Source organism: Odocoileus virginianus, chromosome 17 (assembly GCF_023699985.2).
Source record: "Odocoileus virginianus isolate 20LAN1187 ecotype Illinois chromosome 17, Ovbor_1.2, whole genome shotgun sequence".
NCBI lineage: Eukaryota > Metazoa > Chordata > Mammalia > Artiodactyla > Cervidae > Odocoileus > Odocoileus virginianus.
Window position 1 is genome coordinate 59,631,351 of NC_069690.1, and position 26,030 is coordinate 59,657,380.

The following is a 26,030-nucleotide window of genomic DNA, read 5'->3' on the forward strand; positions in this document are numbered from 1 at the left end:
TTCCCGAGGTCCTCACACAACAGGGCTTTTTACTAATTCTTTACTGGGGGGGAGAAAACTGTGACGGGCTCCGCCGGGCAGACGTGCCGGCGCGGCCCATGTTTCCCCAACGAGAAAGCAGACGGCGGGCTGGAGCGGGGCCGCCGGCCGCGGCGGAGCCCGCTCACCGGTCGAACCTCGGCCCCCAGGACCGGCTCTACTTCGTCATGGAGTACGTCAACGGCGGGGACCTCATGTACCACATCCAGCAGGTCGGGAAGTTCAAGGAGCCGCAGGCAGTGTGAGTAGCTCGTCACGCGCTCTCAGCTCGGCCGGGGGTCTGGCAGTGGGGCTCCGCCCAGCTTGGGGTGAAGCGCTGTTACCTCCCGGCGGCAGGACGGTGGGCAGGGTCCGCCTGCGCGCGTCCTGCGGAGACGTTCGTTCTCCGTCCTGTCCCTGGGAGCGCAGCCGCCAGCATCCCGGCCCCTGAGTCATTCCCTCGCGCGCGGAGCAGCGGAAGGGGCTCTGGGTGCTGCGCCCGGCGGGGCGAGGGCCTGGCGAGGAGCAAGAGAGCCTGGGGTCCTCGGGGCCTGACAGCACCGGGGGCTCCCTGCCAGAGGAGACGGGGGTTGGGGCGTGGGGCTGGTGGAGGAGGAGCCGACAGTCTGCAGAAAGCACGCAGCGGCGCGACCTTGGAGCCCCAGGGGCATCAGCGTCCTGGGCAAGCGTTCCGGGGAAGCGAACCGGGGCTGGGCGCTAGGGTGACGGCCCTGTAGGCTTGGGAGGCGCCGCCGTCCGGGAGGAGGTCGGGGAGGTTTCAGTGGGGTGCCCGCGCCTCGAGGCCGGGAGGCAGGAATCCTGCCGTCAGGGAGACGCAGGCTCCAGGGGAGACTGAGAATCATCCATCTAGAGGCGGGGCGTGAGACCTGGAGAATCAGCCCGTATTCCAGGGCTAGGAAGTCACGGGGAACTCATAGAAGCAAAGCTCTTTCACCCCGGTGAAGACGTGTAGTGCCAGGAGCCCCAGTTAATCACCTGAGCAGCCGTCCATCAAGCTCTCCTGGCGTTCAGTCCAAACAATAAACGAGCCGCCCTGGCCCACGTGGGCTGAGCTGGCCTGGGGAGACCCACCAGAGGCAGAGCAGGACATTCGTGGGGGCTCTCTCAGGGCTGGTGGTTTCTGCTTTTATTTTTACTTTTCCGTTTTCAGAAATCCCTCCCCTGATCCTGTCTCCTGTGTTGTTAGTTACAAGGCATTAAACGCGCTAATGACAGAGCTGAGCCTGACCACTCAGAGCGGTCGGAGCCAAGGTCAGAACAGCCTCCCTCCATCGAGAAGAAACCCACGGGCGTCCCATTTGGTGCCTTCAGTTGTATCTGTGTCACTGGAACGTTTTTATATTTTAAAAATACAGAAAAGGAGAATGTCACAGGAAAGTCACCCGTGACCCCTCCTCTCCTCTTCCCCACCTCCCGCTGGCCCTCAGAGACGGCCCCCTGTTGAGAGTGTGGGCCTTGTAGTCAGGGGTCCTTCCTCCGCTCCCGTAAACACACTCATGTAAACACACTCATGTAAACGCGCCTGCTTACTGAAGCCTTGCAAGAGTGCTGTTTGTGCAGGCAGAGTCTTGTGGCTTCTCAGGCTTCAAGAACTAAACGCAAAGCAGATTGTAAGACCTCCTTCAGCGTTTATTTGGAGTTTCAGATATTGATCCATTTAATGGATCAATGAAGCAATGGCTGTAACTGCTTCCTATCATGAATTATTTAAAAGGTGCACCAGGTATGAATTGTGTGAGGGTGTGGGGGTGAGTAAACCAGCCCCAGAGTTCAGCACACACTGACCTTTGTCATCCAGAGCATAGGTGTGTTTTCAAACACTAAGGTATTCTGTCCTTGAGGGGGAAAATGGAAATTTGCTTCAGTCTGTTGTAGCCCTGACATAGAATAGCCTAGCAGACAGCTACTCTTTAAAAGATTGCGCTCAAAATTTCTTTTAAGCAGTAAATTACCTGTCCACCTGCCCCAGACAAGAAGGGCTTGTTTGGCGACAGGTAATAAACCTGCTTCACTGATTTTATCAGCTGTGTCATCCCTTGGGGAAGCTGGGGTCATAAAACTGCAGAGGGTCGGAGTTGCCTGTAGGCCAGTACTGGTCTCTGACGGTCCAGGGTCTTCCCTTCCTGTGCCATTCTGATGCCTGATCTTGAGGGCAGAAAGTATCCAGAAGGCCGGAGGGAACAAGCCGGACGCCCGACAGACATTTTCTTTTGCAGGTTCTATGCGGCAGAGATTTCCATCGGGCTGTTCTTTCTTCATAAAAGAGGAATCATTTATCGGTGTGTATCAAGGCCCTGCTGCTTGCAGCACAGAGGAAGCTTTGCTGGCCCTCTGAACTCCATGGGCGTGTGATTCTGTTGAGGGGAGAGGGGGTGTCAAACCTGGAGAGGACAGTCCCCCCTACCCCATCATGGACACCTGCTGGGACCCACCGTTCTCTGCAGCCTCCGGGCAAATGTGGTCCAGCTTCTGGTCTCTGGATCTCAATTCTGCTTCTGCAAGAAAACGAGCTTTTCTCTCCCCTGCCGGCTCCTTCCTCTGCCTTTCATGTGGCGTGAGGGTCAGGGACCGTGCGGGCTGAGTTTCTGCTAGTGATGCTCAGCAGAGGAGTGCGGGGAGCTGGGGTGGGTGGGGAGAGGGAGGCCGCCGGGTCCGGTTCCTGCCATTGCTGGTTACGGTGAAGGCTGGACGTCGGCCAGCACTAAGCGGAGAGTGATCAGGACGCCAGGCAGAATGAGGGGGCCGAGTGCACAGTGCAGTGGTTCTGAGCCTGCGGTCTGCGCCCCGGCGGGGAGCCTGAGCCCTCTGGGTGGGACACCAACAAACTGGGGTGCAGTCCGCTCGGAGCTGCTCAGCTGAGTCTCCAGTGATTCATCTGCAGTCAAGGTGGGCGTCACTGGCTCTGTCACTCACTCAGTCTGATTTATTAAGCATCTGCTGTACCATAGGTGCACTTCACAGGTGGTGCTAGTGGTACAGAACCCGCCTGCCAATGCAGGAAACATAAGAGACCTGGGTTTGATCCCTGGGTCGGGAAGATCCCCTGGAGGAGGGCATGGCATCCCATTCCAGTCTTCTTGCCTGGAGAATCCCATGGTCAGGGGAGCCTGGGGGATTACAGTCCATGGGGTCACACAGAGTTGGACACTACTGAAGCGACTCGGCATGCATACAAGTACCCTAGGCACTGTGCTGGGCTCTAGAGATGGAAAATTGCTAGGTGGCAGGTCCTGCCCCAGCTCTCCCAGGCCTGTACTAACGAGGCAGAGCGAAGCAGTAGTGTGCGGAGGGACGCTGATGCACCTGCTTCCTTGCAGGGACCTGAAGTTAGACAACGTCATGCTGGACTCGGAAGGGCACATCAAGATCGCGGACTTTGGGATGTGCAAGGAGCACATGATGGACGGCGTCACGACCAGGACCTTCTGTGGGACCCCCGACTACATCGCCCCAGAGGTAGGCTGCTCACTCGCCATGAAACACAACCACTCGTGGGGTGTGGATGGGACCCGGCATCACCCGTCAGCGTGTGTGGAGCAAATACAGAAAAAGAAAGCGTGAGAGCTCTGTGCACACAGTGAGGACACATCGTGCTTCACGGAACTTTTGTTTCTGTTACACATATGTGTGAGGTGGGTGCATGGGAAAAATGCATTTCTTACAGTCACAGGCAAAGGAATGTAAGAACCACCACGGGGTGGAGAAGGAGGGACCTTGCTTGTGAGAAGCTCCATGTGGAAACACGGGCTCAGGGATGGTCCCAATGATGGGATTTTAGCAAAATCAAAGTGATTCATTTTTTTGTTTTGTGTTTACTTTTTATTGAAATATAGTTGATTTATAATGTCATGTTAATTTCAGGTGTACACAAAGTGATTCAGTTACTGTAAGAATATATTCATATTCTTTTCCATTGTAGATTATTATAAGACCCTGAATATAGTTCCCTGTGCGGTGTAGTAGGTCCTTGTTGTCTATCTGTTTTCTATGCAATGGTGTATATCCGTTAATCCCAAACTTCTCATTTGTCCTGCCCCCCTTCCCTTTTGGTGACCACTAGTTTGTTGTCTGTGTCAAAAAATCAGAGTGACTAGCCTATTAGATACCATGCTATTTTATAGGTAATACTTGGTTCTCCAAAGGTGACCCAGTGTTAAAGAACCCACCTGCCTAGACAGGAGACGCAGGTTCCATCCCTGGGTCAGGAAGATCCCCTGGAGAAGGGAATGGCAACCCACTCCAGTGTTCTTGCCTGGAGAATCCCATGGACAGAGGAGCCTGGCGGGCTACAGCCCATGGGGTCACACAGAGTCAGACTCAACTGAGCGACTACCAACAACAGCAAATGTCCTCAGCAGCATGCTGGCGTGGATCCTGGCGTCTCGGCCGGGACGGGCATACCCATGGGGTCTGGCCAAGCGGTTGCAGGATTCGTGTGTTGACAGCAGCGGCCCTGCCACTCTGTCTTTGTTATAACACATGGAGCAGTTTTCCTCCTGCATTATGAAACTTCCTACCTGCCAGTGAGTGGGTGGGTTACCACCCCGGGCCTCTATGGAGCTGACATGCTGTCCACGCCCTGCCGTGTGGATGGCACAGTCCCTTCCCCACTGAGCTCCGGGATGGAGCAGGTGGTGAATTCCAAGTTAGGCCAACCTTCAGTTCTCTGTAGAGCTCTCATGTTAGCTCTTGGTGACTTTGTGGTATTTATTCAAGATGCTGCCTCACACACTTATCTCTGAGGCGGTAGCGAGAGCAAGACATGAGCTTGGAGATCCGACCAACGTGAGCGCCAGTCCAGACTTTATTATTTACAGGCTGTGGGAGCGCAAGCAAGCTCCCTAACCCCTCCGAGCCTGTTTCTGCAGTGGCGAGTCAGGGACAGCTCTGTGCTCCCTGAAGAGTTGCTCTGAGAACTAAAGGTGCCGGGTGCAGTGTTTGCACCTGGGACCCTCTGTTACAGCCATTATTCCCAAACGGAAGCTAACTTTTATTCCTTTGTCAAGGGAATTTTTTTTTTTTGCTTGTTATATTCTTCATGTAGAAGCAGGCTTAGATTTACTTAAAACCATAAATTCTGAATTACATGTCCAATTATTCTCTTGATCCTTAACCTACCTAACCTCTTTACCTGCAAAGAACTCACACCTTAGTTTCTCCAGGTATATCGTGAGTTTAAATGTTTTTCAAATATGAAGCATAAAGAGATGGTACAGAAAAAATATGCCCTCTGGATGTAGTATTTATTCTGGAGGCTTCTCTTGGCTGACATGGATTAAACAGGCTGTGATTATGAGCTGCGCCAGCTCCAAGTACCACCCACCAGATGCTGCCAAAGCTTGATGGCAGGGAACGGCAGCAGTTTGAGGGATCAAGGTGGCTTTGAGCTTCATCTCCGTCAAGACCAGGTCTCTGCTGATCAAACAAATAGCTTCTCATGTTCAGTAATGCCTCAGCCATCTGATATCGCCAGGGATGAGAGCATTCCACATAGAGGAAATCGCCCAAATAATTGAAATTTGTTGCCTTTTTTCCCAAGGTTCCTTCTTGTATTAATTTCATATAGCTGCTATCTCACTACCAGCTTAGTGGATCACAGCAACGCAAACCTTTTTCTCTTATAGCTCTGGAGGTCAGGGGTCAAAATTCAGTCTCATTGGGTTACTGTGGAATGACCGTCCCTGCAGCAGCTTCAGGGGGACTCTGTCTGCTTTTCTAGCCTCTGAGCAGGCGTTTGGCTCCTGGTTCCCTCCTCCGCAGTCTGTGCTGACAGCATCACGTCTCAGAATCTCTTTCTGTCTCTTCCAGCCCCAGCCCTCCAGCCTGCCTCTCATCAGGACTGTTGGGCTTTCATGGGCTTCACCCATATACTCCAGAGTCATCTTCCCATCTCAGAATCTATAACTTATCCACAGCTGCAAAATTTCTTCTACTAAGTGGAAGGAGCGTGTTTACAGATTCTGGGGGTTAGGATCTCTGAGGGAAGGGAGCATGGTTCAGCCCACTGCCTCTCACTAAATGATACCTCCTTCCTCCGCCTGAACATATACTAACGTATCGTGGTAACTCTGAGCCTTTCTATAAACTTGCACTCTTCGCTGTGTGTTTATATAGCGCTGTGCAGCTTGACCATGCGTCAGCTGACAGCTCCAGCACCTTGTCCAGGTATAGATTGACTGGCCCCCACAGCAGCCCCCCTTTTTGTCCTTTCATAACCACGCCCACCCACTTCCTGCACCCTACCCATCCCTGACCCCCAGCAACCACTCATCTGTTTTCTGTTGCATGATGTTGTCAGTTCAAAAATGTTATAGGATGGAGTCATACAGTATCACCTTTTCAGATTGGCTTTTTCCTCTAAGCACCTTCTAGAACCACAGTCATTATTTTGGAATACTGCTTGTACCACTTAGTCAAGTTACTTAAACACCCGAGGCTTTAGTCTCCAGCTATAAAGGGGCGTGATGATGTCCACCTCATGAGGTTGTCTGTAACTTGGAGAGTTGTTGCTCCTGGCATTGATTTTGTTCACTTGACTCACCCTGGATTGTAAGCCTCCTGCAGCCTTCTAGAAGACTCTCCTAGAAGACCCTGACCACTGCTGTCTTCCTGCTCACTTACTTGGGACAGCAGAGACTAGGTTGACCTGGAAAAGACACTTTGAACCAATATTGATTGCCATTTAAGAGATCTCACCTGTATGGGGCTGGCCATGTCATGCTCAGAACTTGAGGACATGCTGTCAGAGAGAGGGATGCTATAAACATCCATCAGAGAAAGGGATTCTGGGAACATCCATCGGAGAAAGGAATTCTGGGAACATCATCAGAGAGAGATGCTGGGAGCATGGCTTCAGAGAGAGGGATGCTGGGAACATCCATGAGAGAGGGGAATTCTGGGAATGTGACATCAGAGGGATGGTGGGAATATGACATCAGAGAGAGGAATTCTGGGAGCATGACATCAGAGAGAGGGATGCCGGGAACATCCATCAGAGAGGGGAATTCTGGAAATACTTTCAGTGGGAGGGATGCTTGGAACCAGGTGTCAGAGAGGGACCCTGGGAACATTATTTAAGAGAGAGAGGATGGGAACACCCCTTGGAGAAAAGGATCCTGGGAACATCTGTCAAAGAAAAGGATGCTGGGAACAAGCTGTCAGAGAGGGATTTGTGGAAAACCAACTCGGGGCCCCTTACTACACCCAGGATCACATGTCTGGCCCCAGATATCCTCAGGCCCTGTCAGCCTTCATTCCTCTCCTTGTTCCCACTATGCAAGCAATGATAAAGCGCAGCCCACCGTTTCTGCAGTGTCCCCTGCGTGCCGGGCCCTTCTCTCCTTCTCCTCGTGACAAACCCCACAGAGAAACAGAACCCCAGGCCCGTATCTCAGACGAGGTGACCAAGGTGGTAAGGGATGGTCTGAGGTGACATTACTAAAAACTGCCGGCCTCCAGCTGCTGCCCCTGGCTCCAGCCATCTCCACCACGGGGGAGCATCCTGCAGGCCTGCTGTGGAGCCTTCCCCGGGAAGTGCTCCCCATTTGCAGTAGAAGAGGTGACACCGATGGAACCAGATCTACACCCGGATTCCACATGACCCCCGTTGAGGAGTAAGCGGCACTCCATAGGCGGCTCTGTCAGGAGTGACTGCAGGTGCTGTGCCTTTTGCTCGCATTTTCTTCATGTGTGTCCGGGACTTGGAATATTTCGCTTAAGGAATCATTGCAGGGTATAGAAAAGACCATCTAGGTTCAAAGTCTGTGAATTGCTCAGAGGTGAAAATAATCCTGTCTTCTGTGTAAACCTTCCTGTCAGGCAAAGGCCAAGTGATTATCTTAGGTGGCATTTTCCTTAACAGGCAAAGCGGAGGCTTAAATATTTGTGACTGTTCAAAAACCTTGAAGTGGTTTTTGTAACATCTCCTTAACCAGTGAAGATGAACAAAGGCTGAAAATGTCACTAACACACGTTTGCAGCCGAGATGGACACCCACGAAAGGGACCCAAATCAGAAACTAGTTCCTGAAGCTGAAAGGCGACTCTGTTCTGACGTAGAAAGGACACTTCGAGGTCAGCTAGAGAATCCCCAAGGCCTCATCTGGACCTCATCCCCCACCTGAAAGTCAGCTATCCTGGCGTGCGAGATCCAGTCAGTCAAGGACCCTCCGGCAGCTCTGTTCCGGGAGAGAGCGAGGCAGCATCTGCGGCCCCGGCCTGCAGTGGGGGCGAAGCCGCTGGAACGTACACCCGGCAGAACCCTTCCTCACAGCCTGGTGGGGCAGGGCGTGTAGCCCCCACTCAGAGGGCGTCACCCACGACGCAGGGACCCTCCACTGAGGACCAAGCCCTCGGAACACAGCTTCTGCCTGTCACACTTGACACAGGACTTGGGGGAGGCAGGGGTGGGATTTGGAGCCGAGACCCCAGCACAAAGCCTGTGTGTCCTCTGCACGAACTGCTCCATCTCCAGAGAGGAGGAAACGCCCCGAGGGAAAGGGCCGTGAGTGATACGGACCACGGCTTCTGGAATGTCTGAGGGGCTCACGACCAGACCCTTTCATCTCTAAGGCAGTGAGTCAGGATGGTGCCCAGCGGCAGACCCGGGCAGACCCCGCCCCCGCCAGAAGCCAGGGGGCGCCTGCAGCTCGGAGCCCCTCCCCTCGGGCATTCTCCCGGCTCGGGGCCCGTGGGGGCGGGGCTGCCCGAGGGTCGGAAGCTGTTCGACGTGGGCCGCTGCCCGGGAGAGCTCAGAGCCGCGGAGGAGCCCGTGTTCCCCTGGGCGACGACAGAGGGGCCTCCAGCCCGGGACACTCCTGAGAGGAGAAGCCTGCAGGCATGCCCGCCCCCGGCCCCCGCCGGCTGCCCAGAAGCTGATATGAAGCCCGTCATCCAGCGCTGGGGGCCGGATGGAGTCCCAGAGCTGCAGACCGGTCCTGGGGGCCTGGACTCTCATTTCAGCCCTGCACTGCCCGAGAGCTGCCAGAAGTCTCCGTTTTTATGTGAAATAGTCTGATTCTCCTCTCCCTCCGTCCACCTGGGCCGGCCTGCGCTTAGCTCAGATGTCACCTGCGGGACGTCGCCTTTCCCTGCCACCCTGGTGCAGGTGGCAAACCTGCCTCCCCCGCCCCGTCCCTGGTCCCTTCGGTGGCACACGTCACCCTCTGATGGACCACATCACGTCCTCACGTAGTTACTTATTTCTTTGTCTCCAACTGAGCTCATTCTGCAGGACCCTTGGTCGCTGTTCACTGAGGAGTCCCTACCCCTACCTGGGAGTCTGGAGCTGCCGTGGCCAGCAGGACGGGTGTGGGGTGGTGACAGGGAACAGAGCAGGGACGGTGGCCTCGCGGCTCCCCTCATCCATGGCTGGGGACCCCCGAGGGTCTGAAGGTGGACGGGAAGTGAGCCCAGGAACCCAGATGGCCCAAGAGGCCAGAATACCCTCCTCCCTGGAGATGCCTCCTGGTCTCTGGGAATAGGTCGCTGAGTGAGGGAGCGAATACGAGAGGATCTGAAAGGCACATGAACAAGGGCCTCATTTGGTGCACGCAGGCGGGCAGCCAGGCGGTAAATTAGCGCCTGACAGACGAGAAGCGACGGGGAGAAGAGACAGAAGCCCGTGAGGGTGCAACGGCTTCTCTGAGGTCGGGCTTGTGAGCGCAGACCCCACACCAGCCGGGGCGCGGCCTCGGAGAAAGCCCTCGATTAAGAAAGAGAACGATAAACAGGAAGGCGCTTCTTTCCATCAAAGGCCGATTTCCCTCCGTGTCGGGTCACGGTCCAGCGACTCCAGCCTCGTGAGAGACAATGAAGCAGCTGCCTGCCTCCAGAGGAGCGGCTAAAGAGCCCGGGCCAGGCGCTGTGGAAGGGAGGGGGATTGCACGGGCTCTTTACAGGAGTGATGTTGCTTATATTACCTTTATTCTATCGTCCGCCCGCGGTTCTTTGTCTCATAGTTTTCCTGGCATCATAGCTGAATGGGTTTACCAGTTCTCTGGAGCCTCGGGCCCCTCCTGTGATGTCCCTGAGAGGGTCCAGCCCGTTTCGTCCCTCGCCTCCCCTCCCCCTCCACACGCCCTCCCCTCCCCCCCACTCTCCTCCCCTCCCCCTCCACGCTCCCTCCCCTCCCCCCCCACTCTCCTCCCCTCCCCCTCCCACGCTCCTCCCCTCCCCCTCCCACGCTCCTCTGCTCCCCCCTCCCCCTCCCACGCTCCTCTGCTCCCCCCTCCCCCTCCACGCTCCCTCCCCTCCCCCTCCCACGCTCCTCCGCTCCCCCCTCCCCCTCCACGCTCCCTCCCCCCCTCCCACGCTCCTCCGCTCCCTCCTCCCCTCCACGCGCCCTCCCCTCCCCCTCCCACGCTCCTCCCCTCTTCCTCCCACGCTCCTCCCCTTCCCCCTCCCCCTCCACGCGCCCTCCCCTCCCCCTCCACGCACCCTCCCCTCCCACGCTCCTCCCCTCCCTCTCCCACGCTCGTCCGCTCCCCCCTCCTCTCCCCCTCCCCTCCCACGCTCCTCCCCTCCCCCTCCCACGCTCCTCCCCTCCCCCTCCCCCTCCCCCTCCACGCGCCCTCCCCTCCCACGCTCCTCCCCTCCCCCTCCCACGCTCCTCCGCTCCCCCTCCCCCTCCACGCGCCCTCCGCTCCCCCTCCACTCACCCTCCCCTCCCCTCCCACGCCCCTCCCCTCCCCCTCCCACGCTCCTCCGCTCCCCCCTCCGCCTCCCACGCTCCTCCGCTCCCCCCTTCCGCTCCACGCTCCCTCCTCTCCCCCTCCCACGCTCCTCCCCTCCCCCTCCCACGCTCCTCCGCTCCTCCCCTCCCCTCCCACGCTCCCTCCCCTCTTCCTCTCCTCCCTCTCCCACGCTCCCCCAGAGAAGACCAGCTTCTTGTGGATCAGCCACCCCTGGATGGACGCCCTGCTGAGTGGAGACGCACTTTAATCTGCAAACTCGGTGCTGTTGGCCCTATTTTCCAGATGATTACCCACAGGGGCAGAGGTCCGTTTATTTCCCCATGGCCTCAAGTCCTCGGCCGACCTGGGCTCTGCACCAAGGCTCCTCAGCTCCCTCCACAGCGGCCGCGGTCCCGGCGGGAGGCCTCCCGGGGATGGACGCCTGCCCCTGTCCACACCCATCCGTGTCCGCCGAGCCGGATGCGCTGACGTGCCGTGACTCCGGGCATTCTGTGGCTGCACTCATTGGCCCTTTCGTTGAAGATTTGTTTAAATCTTAAAAATGGGGCCAAAATAACTGAATTCCTTTTGTTGCAAAACTGCCCCGGGCCCTGGGGAGGAGCAGGCAGGCGTCTGGGCAGAGATGGCGTGCAGTGTTCTCCTTGCGGATCGTGGACCACACTCCTGAACCCGCCCCATGGTTTCATTCTGACGACAGTCCTGCGGGTGAGAGGCGTGCTGCCTGTTCTGCAGACAAGGAGAAGGAGCGATGCCCGGTGGGGGCTCGCAGACCGCAGGTGGCATGGCAGGCTCCAGGGAGCCGCCCAGAAGGGCTGGCCTGTGGTCTTCACACCTCAGTGTACCCTTGCTCTTTTACCGCTGGCATCTGTGCAGACTGACCAGACTGTGAAACTCTTAAAAATCCTCTATTCTGGCTGATAAAGGTCTCACAGGCACAAAATGTGTTCCTAACATCCAGTTCGTTCTGTATCTGCACAAGTGGTCATCTTGTTCAGACGCGCCAGGAGCATTGTGAACTGCTCCATGCTCGGCAGAGGAGGCCTGAGATAGTTGGGGGTAGGGGTCCAGCGGGGGCGCCAGGCAGTGAGTCAGCCCCCCACCTACCACCCTTGAGGGAGACCAGTGACCAGGCCGCAGCGGCCGAGCCTGAGAGCCCCTCACGAGGTCAGAGGCTGACAGCCACACGTTGATTCTGGATTGATTCAGCGTGGCTGTCTAATAGCACCACACAGACAGGATGTTTCCGAGAAGGGAAGAGTTCTGTTTGATTGTGTGACTTTTTCTTTGTCATCGTTTAGTCAACTCTGGCTATAGCTCTGCTCTTTAAAGAACTCGGGGTGATGTCTGTAAAATGGGAATCGTCACTGCCGTTTTCAGAGCGTGACTTTGAGGATGAGGTTTTGCCCGTAATAAACCTGGCTGGCCTTCAAGAAGGGCTTCATACAGTTGTGTCTCTTATTTGACAGTTGTTTCAATGATCTGCTGCTGTGTAACCACCCCAAGACGTAAGGGCTTAAAACTACAGCTGAGTTAGCACTGGGATTCTTCGAGTCAGGACTCAGCAGGGCTGTGCCGGCCGGCTTGGCCCGCTGGACTCTGGAGGGTCCACGGGGGTCCGGGGCTCTGGCTCTTGCTGAGGCCCCCCGGGTCCTGCTCTGTGTGGTCTGTCCTGTGTGACATTTCTCCTCCTTCAGTGGCTCATTGAGAGCTTCAGAGAGCCTCACTGAGGCCCCTTAAGCTGCACCTAGAACTCAGGTACTATGTCATGCCCGCCACGTTCTCTAGGTCAGAGCACGTCCACAGGCAGCTCTGCATCCAGGGGAGGCGCATAAGCTAGATTCTGGTGGAGGTGAGGCCTGTCCCCCCACAGAGGCCATCCAGGATGGGGGGGTGGGGTAGGGGGAGTCCCCTGCACAGCTGGGCTCCGTGTCAGAGAACTCTCAGCACGCTCCCTAAAGGGGGCAGGTCTCAAAGGCTCCAGGACCCAGGCAGGAGGGCCCCGCTCTGGTTACCCAGCTGGGATCAGCAAGCATTTTCTGCTAAGAGCTAGAGAGAACACGTTTTAGGCTTTGCCTTCATCTAAATTTTAGATTTCGCCAGTTTGAGCAACTGTTCCTGCCAAAAGGCTCAGAAGACTGATCATCTTTCTAACATGTTTCCATCTGCATTTAAGCAATCTAAAACCACGGTTCCCAGGCTGCAGAGGGCTCGCTGGGTTTGAGCTGTGTGCCGGCCGCGGTGGACCGTCCCCACCCTTGCAGCGCCCTCCTGGCCTCCTTAGCTGGAGTCCTTACAGGGCTGGGGTCCGCAGGGCCCGAGGGACCCGCCACCCGCTCTGAGAATCCCCCCCAGGTGGAGCCCTGGGTCTTCCCCACCGGCTCTGTGTCCCTGCTCCTGAGCCCGCCAGGCCCTGGCCACCCCCATGGATACGGGAGATGCATCCGGTGCAAGGAGGCTTAGGTGGGATTAAAACTCAGCCTCTGTTACTGTATCACATTCCTCATGTACTTCTCTGTAAGAAGGTTCTTGGAAACTTCATGTTGGGAGAAGAGAAAGAATCTGAAGATGTCCCATTCTTTTGATGCAACAGGAAACGTGGAAGTTAGTTTGGCATGGGGCTGAAGAGGCTGGGGGACCCAGGGCAACTAGGATGGTGTTCTTCCAGCCCTGGTTGTTCCGTGGTCAGCTTCCTGCCTTATCCCTTGACGAGCAATGTTACAGAGGCGCTGGAGAGAGGCTGGCTAAAGTGAGAGCTTAGAGCTTTTCCACAGAGCCTTGAAATGAGGGTGCTTTCTCCCCGGGAAACTGTGTTCCTGACTCCTCATCCGAGGACCACTGACAACCTGCTGGAGCACATTCCAGAACCGGACACACCAGGTGTGCATGTGGGGCGGGGTCTTCCCACCAGATCAGAAGTCTGGCAGTTTATTTAGAATTTCACGTGTGCCTCCTTCAGAATTAGCACAATCCCTGTGGAAGACAGTTTGGTATTTTCTTACAAAGCTAAACATAGTCTTCACCGTACGATCCTGCCTTCTTGCTTCTAAGTGTTTACCCAGATGAACTGAAAACATACATCTGCACAAAAGCCCGCACGCATGTGCTTACAGCAGCTTTAGTTGTAGCAACCAAACCCTGGGTGCTGGTGAGACGTCCTCCTGCAGGTGAGCGAGTAAATAAACTGTGGCGCGTCTGAGTGGTAGAGTATTATTCAACACTAAAGAGAGGAGCCCTCAAGCCCTGAAAAAACCTGGGAGAGCCTCAGTACATACGACTAAGTGAAAGAAGCCAGCCTGAAAACACTGCTCACAGTGTGTGCTCAGCTCTAAGCATCTGGAAGAGGCAAAACTAGGAAGACCATGAAAAAGATTAGTCATTGTCGTGGTCCGGGGAGTGGGGACAGGGCACAGAGGGGTCTGAGGATGCAGAGACTCTCATGTACAATCATGGCACACGTCATGATACATTTTCAAAAACCCATAGGACCCCAGGCCAAGAGTGAGCCCTGACGTAAACCTGGGCTCAGGGGATGACGAGGTACGGCTGCAGGTTCATCGGCTGTAACGATGGCACCACCACCGTTGTCCAGATCATGGGGGCCAAGGCCGGACGCCCCGGGTTCAAGTCCCACCTTTGCCCCTGACTGGCTGTTCAGCCTAAGGCTGAATTAAGCTACTTAACTTCTCTGTACCTCCTCCTTCATCTTTGAAATGGACTGCGCCTATTGCCGGGGTCTCGCGAGGGCTCCGTGTGCCGACGGAGAGGACACCCTGGCCCTTGGTGAAAGTCCTGATTGTTGCTGCTCTCAGCGCATCTGAAGCTGCACACGCTGCCCCTGATTCCACGAAGCCCCGTCCGCTTCGGGCAGGTTGTGTGGCCCCGGCCCAGGACAGAGGGGTGAGTGCTCCTGGAGCAACATCCTTCCAGCTGCTGCTGGCCTGTGGCCTCCTAGGAGACCAGGGCTGCCCGCCGCCCCCCCAGCCCCTTCCTCCCTGGTCCTGCGCCCAGGCTGGTAAAAAGCTGTTTATACCCCGTTTACAAGACAGGCAGCCATTGGCAACATCCTAACGCCCCTGAACACGTGGCTTGAGGGGCTATAGTAACGGTCACGATGACAGACACCCGGGGCCCACCTCTGCCTCCCGTGTGCCACTGAGAGGTCACCGACTCCAGCCTTCCTGCGAGCCTGCCTCTCCCCTCGTGAGTTTCCTGTGATGGGAACCGTGTCGCCAGGGCAGCCCCTCTGGGGTCCGCAGGGCACTGGGCATCTCCTGGGCTGTGCTGTGCCCCCAGTGCCAGAGACCCTGTGCCCGTCCCCTTTGGGGACAGACCCAAGGCAGCCTCCCGTCCACGCTGCAGTCCCTGAGCCACGGCCTCGGCCCAAAGCTGGCTTCCTGGGCGGGTGGGGGCCGGGGCAACCCACTGGATGGTAAGAGCTGTTAGGACTCAGTCTGGACCAGCCCTGTCCAGGAGGAATAAAATGCAAGCCAGGACTGCCTTCAAGCAGCCATGTGTCTGAAAAAAGAAAGAAGGGAAGTTAGTTCCAATATATCTTATTTAACCCAGTATATCCAAAGTGAACGACTGTGCATGGGGTATTGTGCATTTGGGGGTTTTGCACCCGGAGCGCGTCTCCGTTTGCAGTGCTGCTTCTCAGAGGCTTGGAGCTGCACGTGGCTGAGTGGCTGCTCAGGGGGGCAGTGCGGGCCTCCCCAGCTCACGGGGCAGGGAGCCAGCACCTTAATCCTCTGCTTCTACGTGCTCAGATCTTTCGTGGGCTCCTTCTCTAGCAGGTTCGCCTTTGCAGCGAGGTGGAGATGTTTGTTAATAGCAGCTCACTGGGGGCAAAGTCTGCTTCTTGCTAAACGGGGGTGAGCGGCGCTGAGGTCACCACTTCCCTGGCAACTCAGATCTTAGAGCCGTCTCATCCCATCCAGGGCACAAGCCGGGGTGATGGACTCTCAGGGTCCCCAGGAGGAAATGCTCCCGCTAACCCCTAAGGCTGTCCTGTTACACCGCACCCTGCAGGTGCTGTGGGGTTCAGAGCGGCCTCGTGCGTTCTGAGCAGGGCTCCAGGGGCTGACCAAGGCCATCGCCTCAGAGGATGCAGCGGGGCCCTCAGCACCAGTCAGGAGAGCTTAACTCTGTGGCCCTGGACCGCGAGGAGCACATCGATACAAGAGTGAGAACAAACAGCACCAGAAGCTTCAGGTGGCCTTTAGGGTGTGTGGGTCAGTCTGGCCAGAGTCAGGGTTCCTCACCCTTGACTTCTGACAGTTCCCCGAACTCTGGGGGCACCTTCCAGCCCCCGAGCAGACAGGCCTGGGTGGTGAGATGCTCAATGTGTGTGGGAGTGGAGTCCGAGGTAAAGCTGGTCCCCCACCTGGGCCGCACTTCAGCCTCGTGGGTCACACAGCAGCGGGGGGCCTCCGCACAGCCTGTGTTCAGAATAAACAAAAACTGAAATAGATAAACAGCAGTTTTACTATACAGCTCAGAGAGCTATATTCTATATCCTATAATAACCTACAATGGAAAAGAATTAAAAAAAAAACATAGATATATATGTGTATATGTGTGTGTGTATATATATGTGTGTATGTGTGTATATATATGTGTGTGTATGTGTGTATATATATATATGTGTATATATATAGTCTTCCCTGGTGGCTCAGGTGGTTAAAAATCCGCTGTTTGATCTCTGGGTCAGGAAGATCCCCTGGAGGAGAGCATGGCAACCCACACCAGTGTTCTTGCCTGGAGAATCTCGTGGACAGAGGAGCCTGGCGGGCTACAGTCCATGGGGTCACAGAAGAGCCGGACACAACTGAAGTGACTGAGCACAAACGCGTGCATGTGTATATAACAGAATAACTTTGCCGTATAGCTGAAGCTAACACAATATTGTAAATCAACTACCCTTCTATTAAAAATTCTTTTTAAAAAAACACTAAAACACTGATTAATGAGCACAGATTGCAGGGCCTTGCTTTAATATAGTTACAAGAACAAATTTTACTCAAGGGCTTTTGAAATACAGTTACGACAGCTGGAATGATGATTTTGAATCTCGTTAAACTAATCTTCAGAGGCCTTTGATTCATATTTTATTAATCCCAGTGTGAGTGGCTCCATGTATTTGAAAGCCATAAACTGTAGTTTTAAAACAAATATGTCAATATTCAAAGCACCACTTACTGTCTGTTTGGTTTCAGGCACGTTTCGTAAGTGTCGTGCATCTCAGTTCTGTCCCCTAAAATCTGAGCATAGCAGCCGTTCCCGGCTCCCGGGACCACGCACGGTGCGCACTGTCTCTGACACTGCAGGGGCTGGGCGAGCGGGCCTTCCTTTCCCAGACAGGGTCTGTGGTTCCTCCACTCGCTCAGGTCAGGCCATTGGGAGCTGGTAGGACTCCAGCACTTCAGGTCATTAGGATATAAACTAGGGACACATTTTGGTAGGGTTTTTTGTGCTTTTCATGTTTGTACTTCTAAGTTTTCAAGCAAGAGCAGTCTTCAAGAGACACTAAGGCCTCTCTGCAGGTCCCTCTGGCTCTCCTTGTCTTGCCAAGGAAACAAGCTGTAAAGCTTCCACATTCAAACATGCGCCCCCTGTTCCCACCCACCGGAGGCAGGGATGCATCCTTCTCATGCCCCGGCGAGAAATAGTAACACATTAAAGGAACAGGGTGGGTAGACATGAAGGAAGTTAGCTGATGTCCCAGGACATCTGCTTAGATGTAGGGGGAACATGGCCTAGGGCACCCTGGAGTCTGCTAGGGCACCCTGGAGTCCTCTAGGGCATCTCAGAGTCCGCTAGGACATCTCAGAGTCCGCTAGGACACCCCAGAGCCCAGTTTGTCTGCAGAACAGCAGGTGGTTGTACTGAGCACCTGTCGAAACCTTGCACCCAAGTCCTGGGGCCTGACCACGGTCAGCAACGTGTGTGTTCAGGCCCACAGCCTACCTGCGAAGCAGTGTCTCTTAGAAATCTGAGTCAGTAAAAAAAAAAAAAGAAATCTGAGTCAGTACTACCCCCTTTCCCAGGGTGGGGCAGGGGGCCTAGAGCCGCCTGCACGTCTAAGAGTCTCCGGAGGGTGGAGGGTGAGCAAGGGACAGGGTCTCCGGGCATCGCCAGCTGCAGGCAGTCCTTTCATTTTACTAAAATATTTAAACCAAATCTAAGATGTCACGTGTCATGTTACACCCACAGACACATCTCTGAGGCACGTGGGCCATGCATACACTCACTTCTAACTGAAGGACACTGTAACTAACCCTCAGACTTTGTATCCCAGGGAACAGTGTTAGCAACAATCCCCTCACATCATCCATCCTCAAGGCTGTATTTCTTACTAATTTTTTTTTTAACATTTGGTTTGAATCAAGATTCAGACAAGGTCCAGCTCGTACATTTGATTATATTTTGCGTCTCTTTTCAAAACATTTCCAAACGTCAGTCCTTCAGCAGATCCCTCAGGCCTGTTGTGCAGCACAAGGAAACTGGAATTTTCCCTTTATCTTCCTCCGCCTCCTCCTTGTCACCATCATCTTTATTATTTTCAGCAAAATTCTGTAACACAGTCTGTCTCCAGGTGGGTTCGGAAGAGGAGTCCAGGGGAGTCCGGAGCTCTCGTGGGACAAAAGCTCTCTGCGTGTCTGATCTGAAGGATCCCTTCACACCCAACAACAAGCGTCATCGCCACCTCGTGTGGAGAACAGAGAGTAAACGCCTGCGTGCTTGCCTTCCCTGTTCGGTCACTAAGCGCAGTCGATGTGTTTGCCTTCTCACAGATAATCGCCTATCAGCCGTATGGGAAGTCCGTGGACTGGTGGGCCTATGGCGTCCTGTTGTACGAGATGTTGGCCGGGCAGGTGAGTTTCACCGCATCTCGGGCTCGTGTGTGGCCGCGTGACATGACGGCTGCTGGTCTGTCGGGCCGAGGTCGTGGGACGCGGCCGATTCCGGTCGGACTTCCTTGATCCTGGCGAGGGCAGGAGCAGTGGTGCCAACATCATCTTCTGATCATAAAACCCCAGTTGACTTGGGGTGCAGACAGAGCAGCTTTCTTGTCACCCACTGAAGCCCCCGCACGTTGGGGAAGGCAGCGGCCTGTTGCGTTTCCATGTCTCAGCCCGGGGCCGGGGTGAGGGTCACAGCTTGTTTCTCTCAGAAACCACCCGCTGCTGCGTGTGTGGAGACAGAGTTATTGTCAAAGGAAGATGTTCGTTAAACCTGAAGAGGTGTTTTAACAGCTTCTCCGTCCGCCCTTATCTCTCCCTTGTCAATTCATTGTAATTTTCACAGAAGTCAGCGAGGCTGAACCTCCAGTTGAGAAAAGGAAGCTTAGGCTCCTCTCGGCCATGTGACCCAGGTCAGATCACCAAGGGCACCGCTGCCCAAGTCCTTCTTTCTAAGGTGCAGCTTCCTGTCCATGTCACTAGCCGTGACGTGAGCCACCATTGGCAGACGACCCCCCAAGTCGCAGTGGGTTAGCAGCACCGGGGGCACGTCCGTCTCAGGGTCTCGGGGCAGGCCTGTGGGAGGGGACCTCAGCCCGCGGTCACCCACGGACCGTGCTGCTCCTGGCTGTGGCTCCACCGTCTTTAGGGCCTCGGGTTCCACTGCTGCGTCCTCCTTCCTCAACTGGCCAGTGGAGAGAGGGGGGCAGAGTGTTGAGGGGCCAGTCTGGAGCCCGCATGCATCTCTCCTGCCTGTGCTGCGCTGGCCATGGCCCCCGAGAGGCAGAGGGCTGGCCGCGAGCTCGGCGTGGGGCTGCGGGGCTGGGGAGCCCCAGGTGCATCTCAGCCGTTCTTACCGATGATTCTTTCCCGGGCAGCTTCCGATGGCCTCGCAGCCCTCAAGGGGGCTTCCCTGGTGGCTCAGCTGGTAAAGAATCCGCCTGCAATGCGAGAGACCTGGGATTGATCCCTGGGCTGGGAAGATCCCCTGGAGAAGGGAAAGGCTTCCCACCCAGTATTCTGGCCTGGAGAATCTCATGAACTCTATAGTCCATGGGTCACAAAGAGTCAGACATGACTGAGTTACTTTCTCTTTCCCTTCAGCCCCCAAGTATGCCAAGGAGCTTGCCCTCCGTAGTAGCTAAGAGGCTTCATAGGAGAGAAGGGAAATAAATGCCCCCAGAGAAGTCTCTGAATCTTTGTTCTTGGGAAAGAGTCACCCTGTCTGACAAGTCACCTCCATCGACTCACTCATTATCCATTCAGTGCAGATGTATTAAATGTGCCTGGTGAAGGTTCTGAGCAGCACACAGACCCTGACCTTCAGGAAGCCTGCAGTCTAGAGAGACCGTAGATGAGGAGCGTTTGCCACTCGGCGTCGGCAGGGACTGGTTCGCGGACCCCGCAGACAGCCGGGTTCCTGGGAGGCACGAGTCTGGGTGCAGACGGAGCAGTGTCTGCACAGGCCGGCACATCCTTCTGTTCACTGTGCACCATGTCTGTGACAGTACACCCGACACAGTGTGATTGCTCCGTGTGTGGTTGTGAATACGGTATCAGTGCTCTGTACATGTTTGCCGGTATGTGGCAAATTCAACTTTTCCTTTTTCTGTATTCATTTATTTTTGGCCATCCTGCATGGCTTGTGGGATCTCAGTTTCCCAAAAGGGATCAAACCCGGGTGCTGGCAGTGAAAGCACCACAACCTAACCACTGGATCACCAGAGAATCCCCAGTTTTGCTTTTTAAAATGTTTTGGACTTTTGTTTCACTTTCTATCTGTGGTTGGTTAACCGTAATAGCATAAAGTCAGAAGAGGGGAGGAACATACAGGCTTGGAGGAGGGAAGGTTGAAATGTCAGCTAGGGTGGCCAGGGAGGACCTAACGGAGAAGATGAAGTTAGGACCGCAAGGAAGGGAGAGGATGTCCACGTGCAGATGTCCACGAGCGTTCCAAGCTGAGAGACAGCCAGCACAAGCCCTGGGGCGCGAGTTTGCGGTGACGCTGGAGAGACGGCAGGAAGCCGGGCTGTGGCTGGAGTGGAGTGAGCAGGGCGCCTGGCCCCAGGCCTGGGGTCAGCACGAGACCGCTGGTTTCCTACCCCCAGCCCCTGGCCTCTGCTGCTTTGATTGCATCATACGTCTCAGAGACACCACCACAGCCTCTTAAGTATTAAGAAATAAGAGGTTCTACCTATATTGGGTCATTTTTTCTCAGTGATGTTAAGACTTGGTATTAAGAAAGGGGTTTGTGTATTATTCATTTAGGTTTTCTCCCTCAAGAAAACATTCTTTTAAGATTAAATACCTCAGTTTGTAAACACAGAAAAGCCAATTCCACAGCAGCATTGTCAGTGAGACGGCAGCTGGCAAAGCTCGAGTTTGCCTCCATCCAGCTAGTTTCCCCTTTCGAACTCTGACAGTAAAACGTGGCTGAATTGTCAGCCCCGTAGGAGGCATCTGTTCGCGAAGGCACAGAAAGCTGAGTCCCCCTCCTTGATCCACGTGAACGACCCGACTCTGGAGTCCAGACAGCAAGGCCGCTTCCACTGATTCACACTGTGTGTGATGGCCGCGCCGCTCGGGGTGGAACGTCTGGACCCGTTTCCAAGGGCGTGCGTTACAGGAGAGATGGGCTGGTCATCGCTGGCCGGGGGCAGACGGTCCCTGCTCAGACCTAAGGCCAGGTCACCCCGCCGCCCGCTCCGCCGCCCTGTCCCCCCTCTATCCCCAGGTCTCCTGGGTTGTCCTCCCCAGAGAGCTCCTCCTGGGCCGGCCCCCGAGGCCTCAGACTTGAAGATTCCCACAACTAGTGGCTCCAAAACACTCAGACTCACGTCCATGGAGTCAGTGATGCCGTCCAACCTTTTCATCCTCTGTCCCCTCCTTCTCCTGCCCTCAGTCCTTCCCAGGCCTTACAGATAGCTGAGAAAAGAGAACTGAAAGACAAAGGAGAGAGGGAAAGATATACCCAACTGAATGCAAAGTTCCAAAGAATACCAAGAAGAGATAAGGAAGCTGATGTAAGTGAATGACGCAAAGAAATAGAGGAAAACAATAGAATGGGAAAGACTAGAGATCTCTTCAAGAAAATCAGAGATACCCAGGGAACATTTCATGCAAAAATGGGCACAATAAAGGACAGAAACACAAGCAGGAGGACCTAACAGAAGCAGAAGAGATTAAGAACAGGTTAATGGATTAATTATAATTTATTTGCAAACTGTTAGAAGCATTACTCAAAAACATTTTCCCTAAAAATTTTTGGGGTTGCCCCGGGCAAGATAATTAAAAGGACAGAGGAAAAAATGGAAAACACACTCAACCACCAACCTAATTAAAGGTAATCAGCCCGCGAGGCCTGCAGCCCGCGTGTGCAAGGAGCCGCTGTTCCCTGGTGCTGAGCGGGATCTCCGGGCCTCAAGGGGTGCGCCTCTCAGCCTAAGTTACCCCCTCCCCCTTTTCCACACCAGCCCCCGTTCGATGGCGAGGATGAAGACGAGCTGTTCCAGTCCATCATGGAGCACAACGTCTCATACCCCAAGTCCTTGTCCAAGGAGGCCGTGTCCATCTGCAAAGGGGTGAGTCACAGGCCAGAGATGCCTCCTGGCACGTCTCAGAGGCATCCTGGGGGGGGCCATGTGCCCACGCCCCCAGGTTTCAGGTGAACCTGGCGCCTTTCTTGTGACGGACAGCATTTGCTTTTGCAAACCACGAGTCTTGGGTTCAGAGCACTTTGGTCCAGGCAGCAAGCAGGCGTGTAATGCCCGTGACACAGCACGCTGTGTGATGCTAGCCTGCGACACTTTGAGCACACACCATGTGTAGTGACTGTGTGCCTTTCAGAAGCTGCAGTTATTTGGCTGTGCCGGGTCTTAGTTGTGGCAGACGGGCTCCTCGATCTTTGTTGCAGTTTGTGGGATCTAGTTCCCTGACCAGGGGTCGAGCCCATGCCCCCCTCATTGGGAGCACGGAGTCTTAGCCACTGGACCACCAGGGGAGCCCTTGCCTGCCTCTAATGTACATGCAGAGTGGCAGCTCTTAAAACAGTATATACAGACGCTGCTCAAGTCTCGTTTGGCCGTGGGTCCAGATTGCCTCCGTTTCCTGGTCATGAAAGTCACTCTAGAAAGGCCCACACATGTCCACATTATGTGTGTGAGTTGGCACCACTCAGCCTCCTGAGACAATGCCCGGGGTCCCTGCCATGGGGGCCAGGGGCAGAGCCACAGGAGGGCAGGCGCTGGCGTCGGGCCGTCCTTCCCACCCACCCCCAGCGTTTTTCCGGTGGATCTTTTTGTTCCTCTCTTTTTTCAATTGTATTGATTGTAACTGACAGACAAAACGGCAGGTGTTTAAGGCCTGAGTGTGATGGTCTGACCTATACAAGCAGTGTGAAGGGCTCCCACAGCTGACTTCGCTCATCCGTCACCTCACGTCACTTTTTTTATTTTGTTGGTTGTCAGCGGGTTTCGGTACACAGTCCGGGGCTGCCCATGGCAGCCCCCGCGTTGCCCTGTCCCACGTGAGCGCCTCTTTCTCCCCCATCCCTAGCTGATGACCAAGCACCCGGGGAAGCGGCTGGGCTGTGGGCCCGAGGGCGAGCGGGACGTGCGGGAGCACGCCTTCTTCCGGAGGATCGACTGGGAGAAGCTGGAGAACCGTGAGATCCAGCCGCCCTTCAAGCCCAAAGTGGTGAGTCAGTACATGCCCTTCCTCCTGGGGCCGGCGACCCCCAGCTCCTGCAGTTCCCAGCGGGCTTCAGTCCTGTGGTCTGAGCAGCGCTGGGGGTGCCCGGGGCCCCCACGCCCTCCATGGGCAGCAGAGCTCCCCCCACACGGCGTGAGAACCAGGGCGGGGCGGCCTGGGGACTGGACGTCCTTCCCCCTGCCCCGCTCCGGAGCTGCCCCTCACTCGGGCCTCGGGCTGTCTGCAGCGCTCCGGACTCGGCCTCAGCCGACAGGAGCCCCAAAGCGTGAGGAGGCCTCAGCCGGCCCACTGGCGGGCCTGTGGGTCCGCACACTGGCCAGGCCCCCACCCCAAGGACTGCGTCCGCCCCATCTCCAGCACGGTCCCTTCGCTTACATTCTTACTCTATGACCTCCCCTCGGCCCTGTTCACTGTTCGTTTACAAATTCGTCTGTGTAACCCTCACAACAACCCAGCGAGGTGGCAACTGTGGTCCCCAGTTTACAGTTGAGAACACTAAGGCACAGAGAGGCTGAGTCACTTGCTCGAGGACACACAGCCGGTAGGTGGTGGAACCAGGACGCAGCTACGGTGTTCTGGCCCGGGGACCTTTCCTCATTGCACATGGCTGCATCTTCACACCCCATCTCAGTCAGATGGGGGGGCTCCCAGAGCGCCGGGGAGTAGCCCAGCTCACAGGCGGCATCAGGAGGTCCGAATCTGTCTCCTCTGACGGGCCGCCCGAGCCTGCTCGGGGACCCTCCCGGGGCGCCGAGGTGCCCCCTAGGGGGCTTGTGGCTTTCTTCTCAGAGCAGCAGCTTTCTCATCCAGTCTGCTGTTGTGTCCTCTCCTCCAAGAATGAAACTGCTGCTGGTGAGCCCACAGATTTTATTTTTCCAAGATATTTTTAGCACCAACTAAAGAAAAGCTGAAATTAATCGGGTCAGTTGACTTCATCCTGAGTCATCATTTCTAGTAGGGCCCTCGTGTCTCTGCCACCCAGCTTCTCTGTAGCCGGTCCCGGCTCTGAGTCAGGAAGCTCCCATGGGAGCAGATCCTGCCTCCAGGTTGCAGAACCTGCTGTAGGAGGGCATTGGATGAAGACAGTGATTAAGGGTGCTACAGGCAGGCTCAGTGGAGTATTCTGTCAGGGATTCTCTCTCTCCCCTTTCCCGTCTATTTAGGCTTCTTTTTTGGGGGGGGAGTGGGCTTCTTAAGTTAAATAATGAGAGGTATACAACAGTACACAACCTAAACAGCATATTAAAAAGCAGAGACATTACTTTGCCAACAAAGGTCCATCTAGTCAAGGCTATGGTTTTTCCAGTGGTCATGTATGGATGTGAGAGTTGGACTGTGAAGAAATCTGAGCACCAAAGAATTGATGCTTTTGGACTGTGGTGTTGGAGAAGACTCTTGAGAGTCCCTTGGACTGCAAGGAGATCTAACCAGCCCATCCTAAAGGAGATCAATCCTGAATAGTCATTGGAAGGACTGATGCTGAAGCTGAAACTCCAATACTTTGGCCACCTGATATGAAGAACTGACTCATTGTAAAAGACCCTGATGCTGGGAATGATTGAAGGCGGGAGGAGAAGGGGACGACAGAGGATGAGATGGTTGGATGGCATCACTGACTCGATGGACATGAGTTTGAGTAAACTCCGGGAGATGGTGAAGGACAGGGAGGCCTGGCGTGCTGCAGTCCATGGGGTCACAAAGAGTTGGACACGACTGAGTGCCTGAACTGAACTGATATAGAGTATCCTGTGCTGTGTCCTAAGTCACTTCAGTCCTGTCTGACTCTTTGCAACTCCATGGACTGTAGCCCACCAGGTTCCTCTGTCCATGGGATTCTGGAGTGGGTTGCCATGCTCTTCTCCAGGGGATCTTCCCGAGGGATGGAACCCGCCTCACTTCCCAAGGAAGTGAGGGATGGAACCCGCCTCACTTAGGTCTCCTGCACTGGTGGGCAGGTTCTTTACCACTAGCGACCCCTGGGACGCCCACAGCAGCATCCTACTCACAGCTTAGTTTCTGCGCAGCAACAACATAGGGAAATGGGCTGACCCTGCTTTGCGCGTTGAGCAAAGTGCAATTACTTGTCAGTAATGTTCCAGAAAGAGAGGGCATGCAGCCAAGTCAGCCAGAATATCCATCTTCTTCTCTCTGATCTCGTCTTCAGAAGAAATCGTTTCCTGGCACAGCCTCCCACTCATGGCTACGGTGGCCCCGAACTCAGACGTGGGGGAAACATGGGGTCCTTGCTCTGGCGGCTGAGAAGGCAGGTCGCGCCCCAGGCCCACAGAACTCCCCGGACAGGGAGTCAGGCAGCTGAGCCGTGATCAGGGTGCGTTTCCTTCTTTATTCCTGGAGCCTTGCGGCTGCCCGGCTGACGTTTAACCGAGCATGTAGTACGTATTAGTACTAAGTACTAATAAGGTACAGTACTAATAAGGTAAGTACTAATAAGGGGGGTGGATCAGCTGCCCCGACTGTGAAGAAACAGCCCCAAGCTGAGGACAGAAGCAGGAACCATGGGGCAGAGCCCCAAACCTGGAGGGGCGGGGCCTGGGCGGGGCGGGGGATGGAGGGGGCGGGGCCTGGGGCAGGGCACGGGGGGGCGGGGCCTGCTGGTGGGAGCGCCT

The 26,030-nt window shown here is 55.4% G+C and overlaps 1 protein-coding gene across 1 annotated transcript in view; it reads left to right on the forward strand.

Moving 5' to 3' along the window:
* PRKCA (protein kinase C alpha) overlaps window positions 1-26,030 on the forward strand; it is a 290,952-nt gene that overhangs the window by 256,547 nt on the left and 8,375 nt on the right. The window contains exons 11-16 of the mRNA XM_070480134.1: window positions 189-280; window positions 2,256-2,318; window positions 3,357-3,495; window positions 18,526-18,606; window positions 22,167-22,274; window positions 23,248-23,388. Of these exons, the coding sequence (XP_070336235.1) occupies window positions 189-280; window positions 2,256-2,318; window positions 3,357-3,495; window positions 18,526-18,606; window positions 22,167-22,274; window positions 23,248-23,388 (624 nt within the window). The remainder of the gene's footprint in view (window positions 1-188; window positions 281-2,255; window positions 2,319-3,356; window positions 3,496-18,525; window positions 18,607-22,166; window positions 22,275-23,247; window positions 23,389-26,030) is intronic.